The sequence below is a fragment of the Salvia miltiorrhiza genome, chromosome 5, assembly GCF_028751815.1.
Source record: "Salvia miltiorrhiza cultivar Shanhuang (shh) chromosome 5, IMPLAD_Smil_shh, whole genome shotgun sequence".
NCBI lineage: Eukaryota > Viridiplantae > Streptophyta > Magnoliopsida > Lamiales > Lamiaceae > Salvia > Salvia miltiorrhiza.
Window position 1 is genome coordinate 51,334,838 of NC_080391.1, and position 18,970 is coordinate 51,353,807.

Below are 18,970 nucleotides of genomic sequence, written 5' to 3' on the forward strand. Positions count from 1 at the left end.
TAAGGGTCAAATTCTATTTTGTAGGAAATGTGGGAAAAGAAATGAAGGATTTCAAGGGTAAAATTTTGGTTATCCCTCATTTTTTCATGATAAATTACAACCAAAGAGAACGCACTCTTATTAATTAACAATAACATAAGACTCAGGCTTGGGTTGATCCAATAATTTTGCCGCAATGTTCGAGTTCGACGTGATTGACCGAGAATGGTAATTATCACCACTAAGATCGTCCTTCTAATATAAATACTCTCACCGTCCCATAAAAACATGTATAGTCCATTTATAGTAATATCTCTCTCACTAAACATCACAATCAATGTGGGACCTTTTTCTTACTCACACTATATTTTATAGGATTTCTTAAAACTCGTGTTGTCCTCAACTATGTATATTTTTATGGGATGGAGGGAGTATATAGTAGTATAATTAATTTCAACCACCACCATTAAAATTGTCTTTTATGGAACAGAGTAATATTTACCCTCCGTGCAATATACAAAAATATTTTTACATTTTTAGATTTAAATAAAATTAATATCAGTTCAATTATTATAAATATAAATATAATAACAAATTAATTCAAACTAAATATTGAAAAAATAAAGAATAATTTACAATAACAAAATTAATATTATGAAAAGGTAAAAAGAATAAGTTAAAAATAAAAGTAAAAAAGAATCTAAAAAATAGATTTATTCTAACATATAAGAAAGATGAGATAATTTTTTTAAATTTTTAATCTTTAAATACTCACATTATCCTGTCTCACTTGCCTAGTTATTTTCGACACAATTATTTACAAGAGTAAGATTATAGTGTAAAAATGAATAAAGTGTGTGAGCTCATATTTGTTATAATGAAAATTGATTATCCAAAAAAGAATCAGACCATCAAATGAGATAACCACAAAATGAAAGCAGGTCAAGTCAAATGGGAGAGAGAGAATATATAACTTTTACATTTTAAATCAAAATATTTGCATAAAATATAACAAATTAAAGCTCCCATCATTATTTTTAGTTTGATATGCATTTCATAATTTTAGGATGCGCTATCTTTGGTTGTAAAATTATCATGAGAAAATGAAGGATAGACAAAATTTCACTCTTTAAATCCTTCCAATCTTTTCCCTCATTTCCTACTTGACCCTTACTTATTCCTCTTTTTTACTACAAATGAGGAATAATATTATCCCTCCAAAAAATGGTGTGATAATATTATCCCTTCTTTGTAGTGAAAATGAGAAATACGTAAGGGTCAAGTTGGAAATGAGGGAAAATAAATGAAGGATTTAAAGGGTGAAATTTTGGTTATCCCTCATTTTCCATGATAATATTATAACCAAAGAGAGCGCACCCTTAGAAAGAAATAAAACAAAACAAAAAATAGAAGATAAAGAAAAAAGAAATAAAAAAATACTTACCAATAAACTTTCAATTTTATTACAACTACAAATTTATCACTCAATTTTGAAATCAAATTGATCTCAAATTTGAATGAGGTTAATAGCCGGAAAATACACGAACTATTTTCAAATTTGCATATTGCACATCAGTACATCACCTTTGAAATTAACTCCAGAATACATCACCTTTTAATTTAGTTGTAAATTGCACACGCATTGACCGCCATCTTGATCGATGTTGACGTGGCGCTCGGAATTTTCAGACGTGGACTCACCGGCATTCAAAACAACGTCGTTCTGAATGGGTATAAATTAAAAAAAAAACAAAAAAAAAGTGGAAAATCTGCAAATTTGCTATCTCTCTCTCTCTGTACACACAACATCAGATATGTGCTTGCTACTATTACCGTCGGACCCCCTAATCAGCGTCGCCCCCCAAATCAGCGTCGCCCTCCAATTAAATCGCGGGGAAGAGGAAGGGCGGTGATTCTCAGACATGTGACAGAAAGAAGAGGGAATTTCAGAGAGATTTAGGGATTTAAGCAGAAGGGTTTCTGAAATGGGGAGAATTTTTGGGGGTTTTGGTGTTTTGAGTCAGAATGAGAGACGAGGGGCGACGTCGACGTCGGAGTTGCAGGGGAGATGGAGGCTGAGGTGGGCGCCGGTCTGCTGCTGCATCGGTGTTGCAGGCACAGGGGGGTTAAGGTTTCTTTGATTTCTTTGATGTTTGATTTCTTCCGATGGAGAGGCAGATGCCCGAAGGGGCGGTGGAGATTTCTTTGATCTCTTTGATGTTTGATTTCTTTGATTTTGATGTTTGATTTCTTCGATTCAAAGGCTGGGCTGGGCGGGTTTTGGTGTTTGATTTCTTTGATTTTTGTGGTGGAATTTTTTGTGCTAGTGGTTATGGTGAAGGTGAAGGAAAACGGTGGCTCGTCAGATTCTGGAATGGCTCGCCGGAAAAGTAAAGATTTTTTTTTAATTCTTCAAAATATCGAAACAACGTCGTTTTGCCACGTGGCTTGCCACCATGTAAAAAAAGCCACGTGATTGTTCATGTCATCGTCGGTCAAACTTAAGAGTTGTCGGAATTTTCGTCGTGTGCAATTTACAACTAAATTAAAAGGTGGTGTATTCTGGAGCTAATTTTAAAGGTGATGTGCAATATGCAAATTTGAAAATAGTTCATGTATTTTCCGGCTATTAACCTATTTAAATATTATCTTTTTAATGTAGTATAGATTTTTCGATTTTAAATAGGGCTGAAGTGGCTGCTCAACTGAGATAATTTAGATTATATTTATTCATAAAATTCAAAAAATAGTAAGAGTTTTGTAGTTGAATAGTGTCAAAAATAAAAAACGCACACTTTATGATAAGAAGTATACATTTTTACAAAATAGAGGGAGTATAAAATAAAAAATTATGATAATTTAATCACTTTGCCTGATCTAGGGTTCGAATTCTAGAAGTATTTTTCTTTTTTTAATTTATCATTTTTCACGATGACTTTATAATGTTTCATAGAGAATCATATATTTTATTAGGATCTGGACTCATTTGAACCACTCTATATACATGTATTCTAAATAATTTTCTATAAAAGAAAAACATTGAGTGAATGGAAGATCTTTGGCTTACAGTCATTCAAGATACTGTCTGGAATATGAATTCAAATCAAAATACCTATATGATGAATCTATAATGATTTACAGTTACAATGTAGGAAGAAAATCACCTGTATATATATAAAAAAGAATACAATACAATGGTTGAACAGTCATAGCAGCAACTTCAACCACCAAAAGGAACTGATTTTCAAATGACAAAACATCATATTCAGCAATCAGCGTCAACTAATATGCTTGTTAGTTGTTTCTACTTGGTTAGAGGAGGCTCTCCCAGCCACTTTGCACGAAAGCCCGTCCCTTTACAATCTGCGCAGCATGCAGAACCCTGTAAACATAAACACGAACTTGTGTAAGATGATCGGTGGTCTACTTCTTGATTCCCTAAGCATTTCCTTGGTAGTTAGAGTTTACCTTTCCGGTGCAGATGACGCATGTAGTGTTTCTTGAAGGAACTTGGCACAGCATGTTGTCACCGATGATGAAGAACCCCGTTCCACTGCACCATTTGCATTCAACGTGCCCCTTTGAGTCGCATGAAGAACAAGCAACAGGCGTTGGTTGCTGATATTTGTAAGGGATGGTTTGTGTTAGGAGAAAGAGAGAGTCAATAACAGGAAGAGCTTCAGGAATTATGCAGGTCAAGCATGTAATCAGGTCAATAATGGTTCACTTTCTCTCCTGTTTCAACGGATTTATGAGATGCAAATGTTTTTGCCAGTCTATGCATCTCTGTACACATCACTACGAAGTACAAGAGACGAACCATTTACAATTCGTATAACAATATTCAGAAAAGTTACAAACTTAATTCACTTAGAGAAAAAGAGCCTATGAAGTGTTAGTTGAAGTTACTTCAACTCAATACTTAATCTTGATTCTATCAAGCAACCGATGCTCTTACACATTCATGTAGCAAAACAAGAGAAGCTCTTACACATTCATCACACCACTTTGAGAAGCTCTTAAACAAGACAAGTGACAAACAATTGGTGAACATCTTACTAACAATTCGAAAAACCTACTACTTCAATAACAAGTTTTATCCCCCGAAAACGATTGACTATGCTATCTTTATAAACATCAAGTGTTTACACTTCGGACACATCCAAACCCCCGACACTTTCTTGATTCAGCTTCACAACTTCACTGCAGCTCTTACAAATTCATCGTATTCAACGTGTTGAAGTAATAAATGTTCGACCTTATCAAAGATCTAAAGGTTTCGGATGCATATAATACATGTAAGAAGGCTGTTTCATTCTCTGACAAAAATGGGATGATAATGAGAGCAAGTGAGCAACTAACACAGTAAAATCACAAGCATAGCAGCAAACGAAGGTCGAACAAGATTCCATGGCTACTCAAATCCGAACAAACTAATTCGCTCACAAACCTCTTCGTCTAATCCAAATTATCCAATAACATACAATCATCACAGAATTACAGCTATCGCAATTTATCAACACACAAAACCACCAAGAGCTAAACCATTCCAACCCCCTTTTGCAAACTGAGAAACCCAAAACATAACCCTAATAATTTCTCCTAACCTAAAACCACAATTAACTGAAAAAACTCGAATTATGCCCCTCTTCTACTTCCTTACTCCGATAATTGGTACTGGAATTCACCTATCGCGGATGAACTCGGATTTGAATAATATCTCTTCATATTTTCCCATACCATCAAACGGTTCCATTTCTTAATTTATTTATTTTCTTAAAGAAAGCACGAAACCCAGAAAAAACCTTGCATAAAGTAATCGAAATTGATCGAGAAAAGTTACCTGAGAAATCAACCACGCACGTTCCATGCGGTTCACGAAATTAGAGCTCCCATATGATTCCACCATTGAAGCTCTCACACCAATCCTCCTCGGCATAACAAATACCACTTTTTTCGACGGCGCAACAAATTTCACCGAATATAAATTCATGGGTCTATAACAAGAGCAGCTACTGCTCGACATTTTTCAAAATTTTCCTATTTCTTCTGCCCAACTAATCTCAAACTACGATCGCAAAAGAAATTACAGGTGCTAAGTTTCAAACCGGATGCAACGAAATAAGGAACAAAGAAGATATTTTGAGGGGCGCCGCTGGATTTCTACGCGCTAAATTTTGCAGGGATTTTGTAATTAAAATGAGAATTTATTGTGGCGCAAAACTGTTATGCTGAAACTTCCGCCCGCTTTTACGAAGAAGAAGTGAAGACAAACACCTCTACCTGCCGCCATATCGGGCCTTTTGGGCCCTTTCTATAGGTTCGGGCCTTCAATTATGGATTTTTTGGAGTCGTCGGCCCGGCCCAATGAAAACACTATTAGTATTTTTTGACTTTTTTTTTTTTTTGGACTTGGAAAACACTATTAGTATTAGGGTGGTGTTTGAATTATTTTCAATTTGTTTTTTTAAACTCATAATTTATGCCTTTTTTAGTTTCATATTTATTTTCAATAATATTTATTACAGTGAATACAATTTATGCATTTATTCATGACAACTTATGGATACATTATAGTGAGAGGAATATTCATATATATATATATATATATATATATATATATATATATATATATAGGGAAGGGCTAAAATAAGAGCATTTCTTAAGATATAAAATAAGAATCATTTTCAGCCTTTAGATCATCAAGATCTACGGTTGATTCGTAATCCCGTTGGATGGATTTATGGTCCTGAGTTCGAATCCCAAAGGTAGCAAAAATTTATTTTTCATAATTCATAACTCTATACAGCGAATTCATATGTGTTCTACATAAAATTCATACATTAAAAATTGCTCTTATTTCTTATTTTAAGATGTGCTCTCACGGTAGCCCACCCCTATATATATATATATATATATATATATATATTTAATTAAGATAAAAATATAAAATTCCTTAAATTCCACAAGTGCTATATATAATCAATTAACATATTTCAATTAGTATACATTAAAGAATAATTTGATTGGAGTGAATTGTGTCACAAAAAGGAAGTAATTTTAGATTACATTTATTATTGTAATTTTTTTTTTGAACTTTAAAGGCATAAAATGATGAGTTTAGAAGTTTGGGAATAGAAGTATTCTAGAATGCTATGTATAAGTTAGAATTGCTATGAGCTCTCCAGTATTTTTCTCTTTATATAATAAACTAGTGTATTATTCGTATAAATTTGAAGAAAAAATATTTTACGTTGTGATTTATAATTACATTATCTTATTTTTATGGTAATAACATATTAAATATATTTATATAAATTTTTTATGTAATTAGTTTAATCCAATCAAATTAAATTAATGGTACATTTTAAATTATATTAACCTTGATTTTTAATTCAATAATAATAGAAAATTGATATCAAATGGTTATGAACAATTTCGAACTTTAAAAGATACTAACATGGATTCAGATGTAATCATGTAGAAAGGAACTAACTCAAAAGAGGGTCGATTAAAAAGAAAAAGAAAAAAAAAGCCCAAACTAGAATTAGAGGGCAATCATAAAATAATTGCAAACAATCGAAAGATATTTAAATATTAACTTGATATAAGCTATTAAAAACAAGGTAAAATTAGATTATAATTTGAAATAAAATATCTTTAATTTATATCTGATCAAAGTCTTTACTGATTACTGCAATTAGGGGTGGAACGGTACGGTATACCTTATTAAATCGACCATACTTTATACCTTACCTTTACCTCCGGTATGGAGAAAATTCATACATTTACCTTACCTTTAGCTATGATATACCTTAGTTCGGTATACCTTAAGTACGGTATGGAGAATATACAAAACCTTTACCTTACCTTTATTTCGGTATACCGTACTTTCACGGTATACCGCACTTTAACGGTATACCAAAATAATCGATATTACCAAAATCGAAAAAATTCAATACGGTAAAAAATTGATAACTTATTTATTTAAAACATGTTTAGATAATGAATAATATTTAACAAATATAATAATGACATAATAATTAAAATATATCACAAATAAACAAAAAGTAATACATTTATTATTAATGATATCAATGTAAAGTTATATGAGATTTATAAGTTAGACATAATCTAAGTTATAATATAATATCAATATTAATTATAACTATACTATTATATACATAGATGTTACACGTCAGATGTATAATTTATTGTAGAACAATAATCTTAGTTATATAATATAGAATATTATATTATAACTGTGTTATGACATCAATATAAATAATTCAGTTATATTAAATTATATAACTTACATACTATATTATATTTTATTAACTTTTATAGCATTTGATGATATTTATATTCGCATATTTATATGCATTCATGTAATATATAGGAAATTATATAGATGTTATAAGTTACATATAATTTAGAGTGGATTTTTAAAATGGCCACTTTCATATTGTAAAGATAAAAAATGTCCACTAAAATAAAAAACTTAAAAAATGTCCACTGTTACCAAAATACCCTTCACATTAAAAATTAAAAAAATGTCCACTTTACATCACCCCTTTAAAAAATCCCGTAATTCACAACCAGTGTGAATTCACAACCAAAATTTTTTGGTTGTGAATTCACACTGGTTGTGAATTGAGAATTCACAACCAGTCGAATTCACAACCAGAATTTTTTGTTTGTGAATTCACAACTAGTCGAATTCACAACCAAAATTTAATTCACAACCAGTCGAATTCACAACCAAAATTTAATTCACAACCAGATTTATGTTGGTTGTGAATTCACAATCAGTCGAATTCACAGCCTGAATTTAATTCACAACTAGAATTTATTTTGGTTGTGAATTCAAATAGTTGTGAATTTGAGTTTTTAAAGTTTGGATTCACAACTAAAACTAGAATTTATTTTGGTTGTGAATTCAAGAATATTAAATTGTGAATTCATCGAGTTGGTTGTGAATTCAAGAACATTAAGTTGTGAATTCATAGATCTGAGCGTGAATTCAAGAATATTATGTTGTGAATTCATAAATTTGGTTGTGAATTCAAGAACATTAATCAATTATCCAAAATATGTTTCTCTTTAATAAAATCCACAAATCATCACTAAAACAAATATTACTCATTTTATTTCTTACTATAATTAAAAGTTTTCATTTCAAATATTTCAAATACCGAATTCTGCATCAAGTATTTCCGCCGCAATTTGTGAACAAAAGCTTCTGGGCACCACTTCATTCAAATAAATGGAATCATTTTGGCCTTACATAAGAATCAATATACCTGTCAAATTGGCCTTGAAAATAGAGAATCCAATAGAGTCATGATAATTTCTGTAAATTGGCCTTTAACTATATCATGCATAACAGACTGCCATTCTAATCTATAAAAATTCTTGAGCTTGGGATAACAATCTTCGAAAATAAGAATTTGTGGAAGAAAAGTTAAGAACAATCAAACAAGACTCCAACCGAGAGTCGGCGCGGCGGAGCCGCCTCCGGAAGCAGAAGCACATGGAGGAGCTGATGGCGCAGGTGGCCGAGCTCCGCCGCCAGAACCACCAGATCCTCACCAGCCTCCGCGCCACCACGCAGCACCACGTCGCCGTCGAATCCGAGAACGCCGCTTCAGATCTAGGGTTTCCGCAGCAAAACCTCGGCCCCTAGCTCCGCCGCCTTCATATTCTCTTCTCTTCCGAAATTCGACAAAGCTCGATCGATCGGCGCGGCGGTAGCGCGAGCAGCGGTAGGCTCGCTCGCGGAGGTCGACATCGGAAGTGTGGCGGCGGGGGTGAGGCGGAGGAAGGAAAGGCGGCGGCGGTAGTGAAAGGTGGTGGCAGATGAATTTTAACAAAGCTAGAGAGAGGGAGGGAGGGAGAGAGAGAGAAGGCGGAAGTGAGTGTAGCGTGAGGGAGAAGAGAGAGAAAGAGAGTGGAGAGAAAGAGAAGAGAATGAGAGGAGAGAGAGAGTAGGAGTATTTAAAGGAGGGTATTTCTGTCTTTTCAATCAAAAAGTGGACAGTTTTTATTATTTTTAGGGGTTATTGCCAGAAAATACATGTACTTTGTCAATTTTCTGGTTTATATCATGACTTTATAATTTGGCCAGAAAATACATCAATTTTCAATTTAATTGCAATTATAACATGACTTTATAGTCTGGCCAGAAAATACACCAAGTTTCAATTTATTCTCAATTATAACATGACCTTGTAATTAATTTAGTATAATAATACCAAGTTTAATACATTAAATATTTTTAATTTTCTTTTCATCTCACAATATACTATATATAAATACATATATATTTGATAAATATACATCTATATGTAAATAATATATAATATTATGTACTTTTAACATAGTTTATATTATATACGTACGATAATTTTTTTATTGGTCCTAATATTTTATAATTTCATAATTTAAATAAATAAATACTTATTATATATATAATATATTAATAGAATATTAAAATCAAATTTATATATATATATATATATATATATATATATATATTTGTGTGTTGAAAATGTATATATATATATATATATATATATATATAACAAGATATTATATTGATGGCTTAAAAATACATATATATATATATATATATATATATGTATTATGAAATAAGTAATAATCTAACTTAATTTTTATAAAAATTAATCAATCAATTAAAAATATTTTATACATAATAATTTAATATAAATACAATAATTAATACATCTATGATGAAAATAAATCTAAATAAGGTCATGTTATAATTGAGAATAAATTGAAACTTGGTGTATTTTCTGGCCAGACTATAAAGTCATGTTATAATTGCAATTAAATTGAAAATTGATGTATTTTCTGGCCAAATTATAAGGTCATGATATAAACCAGAAAATTGATAAAGTATATGTATTTTCTGGCAATAACCCCTTATTTTTATCTTAGTGGACAATTTTTATCTTTACAATATGAAAGTGGATAGTTTTATATATTAACTCTATAATTTATATGTTAGACGTAATATTATTTACTATAATATAATACTAATATTATAACTATGCTATTATATATGTAACTATTATAAGTTAGATGTATAATCTATTGTAAAACAATCATTTTAGTTATATATTATAACTATACTATAATATCAAAATAAACAATTTTATTTTATTGTATGAATTATACTATATACTATATTTTATTTGTTTTTGTATCATTTGATGATATTTATGAATTCATGTACAATTGTATATATTCACATAATATAGATTATATACATCATTTTATAAAATTTATAAATGTTTTTAAAAATATTAACATAAAAATATATATTATATATTTTAAAACTATAGATTTTGATACGATATATACCTCGATTTTCAGTATACCAATATATACGGACAACTGCGGTATATCAAAATAAGGTATTGTACCTTATTACCGGTATATACCGAATATTAAGGTATACCAGAATAAGGTATGATACCGCATCACCGGTATATACAGTAATATTCGGTATACCAGTAATACGCTATCATACCGTGTTCCGGTATATACCTTTAATACGATATTTATTGATTTTTCCGGTATATACCTCGGTATCGGTATACACCGGTATACCCCGGTATCTAGAAAATCCATGCCTTTACCTTACCGTAAATCTTCGGTACGGTATCATACATTACCAAAAAAATTGGTATACCTTAAATTCGGTATTTTACAGTATTTTACGGTACGGTATAGTCGGTATACCGAGTTTTCGGTATATTTTTCCAACCCTAACTGCAATACAGAATCAGTTTAAAACTTGAGTCTGAATATAAAAAAAATTAAATTAAATTGACAATTAAATTAACAAATTCTAACAAGAGTTGGAAAAGGTTTAATAGTTGGGCACAACCAAACAGGCCCTTCCGGCAGCAGATCTTTTGATTCACAACCAAAGACGTCTCTTCCGCCGCAGCCGCCATTACAAAATCTATATACAGGAATTCTCAATTCCGAGTTTCTGTGTGTGTGAATTTCTCAACGCGAGCTAGAAAAATTAATCATGGACAAGGGAAAATCAGTGATGGGTTCGGGCCGGCGATGGGCCGTCGGATTCACGGACAATTCGGCGTCCCCTTCATCGCGTGATATTCCTGATCCGCCCGGCTTCACGCGGGCTTCCCAAGATCAGGTATGTTCACCTCTGTAATCGTCTACGATTAACTACCCCAAGTAAAATTATCAATGTTCACCTCTGTAATCGTCTACGATTAACTACACCAAGTAAAATTATCAACTGTTAGAGTGAAAATCTGTAGTAGATATTGTTGTTAGTGTTTGAGTTTACGGGATTTAGTTTTGATGGAATGTTTTGGGGGTTTGAGTGATGTGACTTGCCTTTTCTGGATTAGGATGATTCGGCTGTGAGCAAGCAGAAGAAGGATGCTGAGGCAAATTGGAAAGCCCAGGTAAAATTTATGAGTTTTAGTGATTTGATTTGGATGCGATTGTCATTTTTTTATGTCGTGAGGAAGTATGTGCGGATGCGATGTTGTTGGAATAAGAATTGTTTCTAATTGAAATCGAGTTTTCTGTTGATCGATTGTGTTGTTTGTGATGGTTTTTGATCATGTATTAATTAGGGTAAAAGTTTTGAGTTCCTTTTTTTATGTTGGGGTTTGGATCGAATTGCTTGAATTTTTTGATATATTTCTAGGTTTACTCTGTGTCTGACTTTCTCAATAATGCATGTAATGTTAGCATGTTTTTGATTCTGATATTACCGTGAAGTTGACTGCTTCATTAGAAATCTATGTCAATCGGCGATTTAAAGAGTTCCAAATAGGAGTTATCTTTGTCATGATTTCTCAGACATGTTTGGAACTTGGATTCATGTGAAGAAATTCTCAAAGGAGAAGAATTTCCTAGTCTAATGTGAAGGAACCTATATGTTGTAGACATTTTGCTTTATTACTCCTCACTAAAATCCAAGTGCAAATTGCAACAGTTAATAGGAGGAGAGGGAGTTTCTCGTCTTTACATGTTGGGTTTCGTTGGTAGCTATAAGCTGCTGCTTTTTGTTATTCAATAGTGTTGCTGTCTTATTTCAATGCTTTTGGTGGTGGGTGGTGTAGTTTTTGTTGTTGCGTACTAAATGATCTTTATTGAGGTTTGTTTAATTTATAAATCTTGGCTCCTCTTTACTGTACTGGTCGATTTGTAAAATTTTTGATAGTTTTGTGCTTTTAGTTTTCTGCTGTTTGGCTTTATTACCTCATCTTAGATAGAATTGTTTCTTAAGCTACTAAAAACATTCATTTGTATGTACAGAAAGCATGGGAGGTCGCACAAGCACCCTTTAAGAATTTGATGATGATGGGATTCATGATGTGGATGGCTGGAAGCACAGTTCATCTATTTAGCATTGGCATAACATTTTCGGCTCTTCTACAGCCAGTCAACGCACTTCGGGGGGTTGGGAAAAGTGAGTTCATTTACCATTTTCTACAGTCGGTTGCCTTTCTATGATTTGTAGTGCTTGAATCACAAAAAGTATATACTCTTCAGTTTTAACGTGCATTACAACCATAAGAGTTCTAGGTATTGGATTTATGTGGCCGTCCTCATGCATTATTATTTTTTGACCTTCCTTCATTTTTATGTATAACACATGAAATCGTGGTTGCTGCAATATTTAGATGTTGCTATAGTTATATTCTTGTTTTCATCTCATAGTTTGGCTTTGATTATGTACGAACTAACTGGAATGATGAGGGCTTTACCTCGGAATGTTCTACATTATTCTAACCTTTTCGATTCACTTAAACCTTGCTGACTTGGTACTACTGTTGCTTTTGTAGTGTTTGAGCCTTACAAGGACAACAAAGTCGACCTTCTAGCACCTAAATTAGTATTCATTGCCCTTAATGTGGCAGCGTTAGGGCTGGGCATCTGGAAGGTTGGTTCTCGAGTTTCTATAGAAGTCATTATAACTCCTCTTCGTTGCGTTTTGAAGTATTTGTGAGAGCTCATCAAATTCTTTTTGTCGACAGCTTAACACACTCGGTCTTCTTCCAACTCATTTATCAGATTGGGTTTCGTCCTTGCCTCCACCACAGGTTTGTTGATCATACTAAACTCCATGATTTTTCCAAATATAAACTCAAATGAATATATCTTCTAAAGACAGGGACTTCATAGACTGAGAAGCTTCACAAATTTCCTAGTTTTGCTCACTCGTATCATCATTCCATTGCTCTATGGTACGCTCTTACTCCTTCTGTTTTGATCTTCAGGAGGTCGAGTACTCCGGTGGAGGTATCCCGCTTCACTAGCTTCTCCTCCAGTCGAAAATAGGACTCGACAAGAGCCGTTGGATTGAAGGGCATGATCTGAGGTGTAGGTGAAATCCTCTACCTATAGAAGTCATATTCAAACTGGATTTTATAGTCCCTCAAAATCTGCAGTCAGGAAAAAAACAACTAGAATATTTCAGTTTATTCTGGGAGGAATTCTAGCATCGCTTTTTTATTTTTGAATTTGGATGATGTAACATAACTTGATTATTAGTTTTATTTTATTTTGTTTTATTTTACCAATTTTGGTGAACTTGATACTGTTGGGAGTGGAGGTGATGTGCCAGTTTGGTCACCGGAAAAATCATCTGAATCAACTATAGCACCGCTTTTATTTGCTGAAATTTACTTTGTCCCGATCTTTGAGTGTTTTTGCGACGGCCCGACTTATCTAAGGGCCACACGTTGTTTTTTGGTGCTCTAACTGAAGAGGCATTCTCCCGTGCAATCGGTTGCACCGTGCAACTAGTTTCTGAATGATACTATTTCAACATACAAATGACACTTGAAGCTTCAAGTGTCATTTGTATGTTGAAGTAATGTCATTCGAAAATGTTCAAGCGTTATTTCCCGAATGAAGTAGTGTCATTTTGGAAACTAATTGTACTGTGTAATCGGTTGCACAAGAGTATTTGAGCTAATTGAATTAGGTTAATTAGCAGAAATAATTAATCCTTCTAACTTTGCTTAAAAACTTGGTTAATTAGCGAAAATAATTAATCGATGTTCGAATCGATTGCTTAAAAGAATCCAGTTTGACACGGAGGATAAGAACTCCGGTAAAATTTGAATAACTTGTAAAAAACAGTTAAATGTTTGATAGCAACTCAATTGTTCGGTTTGTTTAAACAAATAATATTGTTCTTAAATGTCATGCAGGGCATATTTAAAAGATGAGTTTGTTTGGGAGACTCGGCTGAATCAAATCACACACCTATACTTTTAACTTGTGTACACACTCTGATCTCTTGTCGGGGTCAGAGCTGATCGTCTTGATTCGAGACCTGAACCCGGCTTATAATTTTGTAACAACCAGCCAAATTTTTTTTACATGCACTCACAGATAAAACTCATTTTCTTTAATTATAAAAAGTGGGTTTACTAACCAAAATTACTTCGTGAATACAACCCACTTGTAAAATATGGAGTTGGAGTGATCTCAAGCTGTAGATTATGCCTTAGCTTGATTATGCATAATCAAAACCGGAGATTATGCATTATTTATACTCATTTTACTTGTATTGATTCCTTAGCTAGGTTAAATCACTCATGTTCTTCAAAACTTTGCACAAAACACGTTTTGACTCATTATGCATATGCAATTTAACTCAAGCAAGTAATCTTTGAAAATTGACTCTCAACACTTGAATTTGTTTTCAAACTTTTGAGCTCTCAAGGGGCAGTTTTCAAACAGACACCACTTCTGCCTTATAGCTCTAATATAGGCTCCAAAGGACATTATGGAAACTAGACCTTGCAAGGATTATTTTTCAATTTGAATCAAGTAAATCAGAGTTCAAACGAAAAAGTATGACCTCTCAAAGATAGACACTTGTTAAGAAAAATCTGGAAATTCCAGAAACTAGAACTTGGTCTGCGGACTATTTTCAAAAATTCATATCTCTCATTTCTAAAGTTCACTGGGGACCCAAATGGTCAATCCAGAAACTAGGGAGAGTGTAGAACACTTCTCCAATTGGACTCAACCACAGAAGGTTTATGGTTCAAGAGATGTTCATACTTGAAAATCAATGCTCAACTAGGGTTTCAAATCGACAGACTTAGAACGTAAATTAGAAAATCGAACTTGGGCCTTTCCGCAAATGCTGATATTTTATACAGAAACTCACAACATACAAAATAATACTCTGTAGAAAAATGAGATCAAAACTCAAAGGTTTGGATCAGCCCTTGTTTTCCAAAGTTGTAGGCTTACAGAACCTACTGGGAGGTTCACTGGGCGAGCACTGGACTTCAAAAATTTGCACCAGCCGTTTCCCTCACCCAAAAATAGTGAAGCAAGTGGAAAAATAAATCTAAAGGAATTTAGAACAACATATCCATTTGAAAAAATTCTACAAAAACTAAATCTAATCTGGGTACCAATGTTTGAAAAATCACATAATATTTTCAAGATCGCTGAAAGCTCTAAAACTTTACTACAAGGCAGAAGACATACAAAAGTGCATACTGTAAAATTTGGGAATTTTTCGGAATAATTTGATCGGTTGGAATCACCTCGCAAAAGACTGCCAAAACAGTGAGCCTACGGCAGATTCCAACCCTCATCCCAAACTTGGTTTCTAGCCTTAAAAAACTCATCAAACTCACCAACAAGGACCAAAAACACACACCATAACATAATTGTTGGGAAATTAATTGAAATATCATATCATTGGTTTTGATGATCCCAAAACACTTAGTTTCTCATTCTTTAGACTAGAGCTTTTCTGAACTCATGTGTTAGAGTTCATTTCCTAGTTAGACTGAAGTACCGAAAATTGAAGATCGGAAGACTGAATACTGAAGTACGGAAGACCAACTGAATCAAAACGCTGACTCAACTGAAGGACTCTTACTAAAGTATCAGTGTTAGGGATATCACGCCACGTCAGATAAAACACTGACTGATGCTGAAGTAGAATATCAGATGAAACCTCAGATTGATTCCTGATCTGAACTGATACTTCAGTTTAAGGATGTTTCACTCAGTTCAAACATAGCCACGTGGAAAGTAAGCTGTTGACTACCAATACAAGCTGCATTTAATGCGGAGATATGCAGAATCGTCCTTTAGAGTGCAGAGTTTCCCATTTCGTGTTGTTTTATTCTGCAACACCATACCCTATGAAAGCAAGGACGATACTTACTTTCAGTTTAAGGAGACCGAAGATTGAGTACCTGAGCAAGATTCAAATATGAGTCACAACGGCAGAAAATGAAGAAGGACCACCTCCAACGGATCTATTCTTCAGACGCTGCCTATAAATAGAGCTCAAGGATCTACCTCATTCTTCACCGATTCAACGCACAAAGCTGAAACTCTGTCGAACTAAAGAGCCAACTATTTTCACTGCATTCAAGCTTGAATCAAAGAAGAGAATAACCATTTCTGTAATTATCAATCCACCTGATATACATGCATTCTCTTAGTTTTTCTAGGCATATACTTTCTGAATCCTTAGCCTAGAATTTGATTACTTGAGAGTCTATTCTTAATAATCTTAGTTGGAAATTCGAACCCTTTTCTAAAATAGCGAAAATAGAGTTTGAGAGAGAGTTCTAGACAATTGTCTGGACTCTAGGTCGTTTAGCACCCGCAAGCTAGACGTGTGGTTTACTTAGCCCCAGTAAGCTAAGAAAAAGAAATCCAACGGTTGTTGGCACTGAAACGAGTGTTTCAGTTGTAAGATTTGTTGTGCACCCGTAAGCACGAGTTGAATCGATTGTCAATGTGATCTATTGACCGTGGACGTAGGAATCGTTATTCTGAACCATGTAAAAATCTTTGTGTTATTGATATTCTAAAGGATAAACCCTAAAACTGATAATCTGGTTCACTAAAGGCTATTTCCTAAAATCGTTTTCGCTTCTGTGTTATCGGTCCAACTGATAAGACTGAAACCATATCCGTGTTATCAGTCCAACTAAAGGCTATTTCTAACACTTTTCTGATTTCGAAAACTGATAAGACTGAAACTCTATCTAAACTTCAGTTTGTGGACTAGTTCTTCATACTGACTCATTATCAGTATCAATCTTAACCCTTTCTCAAACTGATCTCACACACACTGATCACTTCAGTTTCAATTTAGAAACTTAATTCAATTTTCAATTTTAAAATAGCCTACTGGTATATTTCCCCCCCCCCCCCCATACACCAGTTCAGTACCCCTCTGGGACCCAACAATAATATACCACATATATATGCATATTAAAAAGGCATTCATGCTCATTTAAAGTTTTAAAACAAGAGAACTCACCCTTGTAGCTAAAACCTTTACTCTAACTTTACACTCCAAAATTCTTCCTCACGCCCCTTCCCTTGCTTTTCTACCTTTCTTGAGTGATGAGGATGATATTCGGGATTCCAGGAACAGAGGTCCCTTCGCGGAGCCGAGATCCCGAATATTCTAGAATCCTCACACCTAAAGGATGGTACCAGGGCTTAGGGGTGAGCAAAATTGGATCAAAACCGACGGACCGAACCGATCGATTTTTTTGATTCGGGTCGATTTTGGTCCATGTATTGGTCCGGTCCGGTCCTATTTTCTCGGACCGAAAATATTTTGGTTCGATTTCGGTCCCAGGGAGGCGAAAACCGACAAAAACCGGTCCGAACCGAATATATATATATATATATTAAATATATTTAATATTTTTATTAATATTATTAATATTTTTATTAATTTCTAATATATATTTAATATTTTTATTAATATTATTAGTCAGTTTTGGACCGAACCGAACTGAGAACCGATGTCGATTTCGGTCTGATTTCGGTTCAGTCCTAGGGCTTCAGTTGGTCTGGCTCGGTCCAGAAAATATTGAAAATTCGGTCCTCGATTTCGTCGGTTTGATCCGATTCGGTCCGGTTCGAACCGACTGCTCACCCCTACCAGGGCTGGCCTCATCAGATGTGAGCCCATTGGAGGGTCATATTTTAGGTATAGAGGGAGATCGCTACACAATTGGGGAACCCCCAATGCCAGGTACTCACAGTGGGATCTGGAGGTTAGCAAGGAGCACGCAGACCAGACCTCACTCGGAGCTTTACACTAAGCTGGAACAGTGATCAGATCTGTAACGTATCAGAGTGGGATTTTTCTCAAATGAAACCATTATGTACTGACCACAAAGGGGGGACTTGTACAAACGAAAAAGGTAACTTTACACGGAAAGAGGAAGGCGCACCTGCGGAAGGCATAACCGTTGCTGAAAAAGTAGCTAGTCACTGTTTACTTTAAGGGGACCACTTTTCTTAACTAACAACCTTCCGGCTTATGTGGATGATGTTTTCCAAAAGAAAGGAGTAGATAGACGATAATACCCATCTGTAGTGTTAAATAAACAGACGAAACTACCCTTAGGTTATGAGGCCTATATATAGAAGAAGGAGTGTTATGATTTCAAAGAGAGTTTTTTTGAATGTTTTCCAGTTTTAACTCAGTTATTACTGGGGAAAATCACCAAGGCACTAATACTCCAAATAGTTTCGACTGTTAAGATAGAAAAACATGAAGTAAGCAGAAGGAGAGGCCATCTATCCATAGGAGTTCTTATCTGGAACCATCGGAAGGAATCATGTTAGGTCATATGATTTAGATCTTAAAGAGTGTTGGTAAGAACCACCTTCACCATCTTGAGGCTTCAAGTGGGTGCCTTGGATGGTGAGATGATGGAGGAAAAGTTAGGTGAGTGTAGGTGGAGGTGGTGGTGGTGGCCGAAATGAAGAAAAGATGAGGAGATGAGAGCTTTCTCTGTCTTAATTGTTTCTTACTTGGAATGAGGATGAAATGAGGGAAGTTTGCAGCCAAATTATGGTATGGAAAGGGGAGGGATGTGGCTTCCACCAATGCATGGATGCATTGGTGGTCTCAGTTTTACATTTCCTATGCTTGTAATTAGGGCTG

The 18,970-nt window shown here is 34.1% G+C and overlaps 2 protein-coding genes across 2 annotated transcripts; one reads left to right on the forward strand and one right to left on the reverse strand.

Annotated features, from left to right (window-relative positions):
• Positions 1-2,986: 2,986 nt before the first annotated feature.
• Positions 2,987-5,270, reverse strand: LOC131024865 (uncharacterized). Its single transcript, XM_057954415.1, has 3 exons — positions 4,823-5,270; positions 3,448-3,597; positions 2,987-3,361 (listed from the first exon to the last, which is right to left on the reverse strand). The coding sequence occupies exons 1-3, from the start codon at positions 5,003-5,005 to the stop codon at positions 3,284-3,286; spliced, it is 411 nt and encodes a 136-aa protein (XP_057810398.1). The 5' UTR covers positions 5,006-5,270; the 3' UTR covers positions 2,987-3,283.
• Positions 5,271-10,830: 5,560 nt separating this feature from the next.
• Positions 10,831-13,580, forward strand: LOC131024866 (uncharacterized). The gene is made up of 6 exons (XM_057954416.1): positions 10,831-11,173; positions 11,394-11,450; positions 12,313-12,466; positions 12,843-12,940; positions 13,035-13,100; positions 13,278-13,580. Exons 1-6 carry the CDS (start codon positions 11,045-11,047, stop codon positions 13,314-13,316), a joined length of 543 nt encoding a protein of 180 aa, XP_057810399.1. The 5' UTR covers positions 10,831-11,044; the 3' UTR covers positions 13,317-13,580.
• The last annotated feature ends 5,390 nt before the right edge of the window (positions 13,581-18,970 follow it).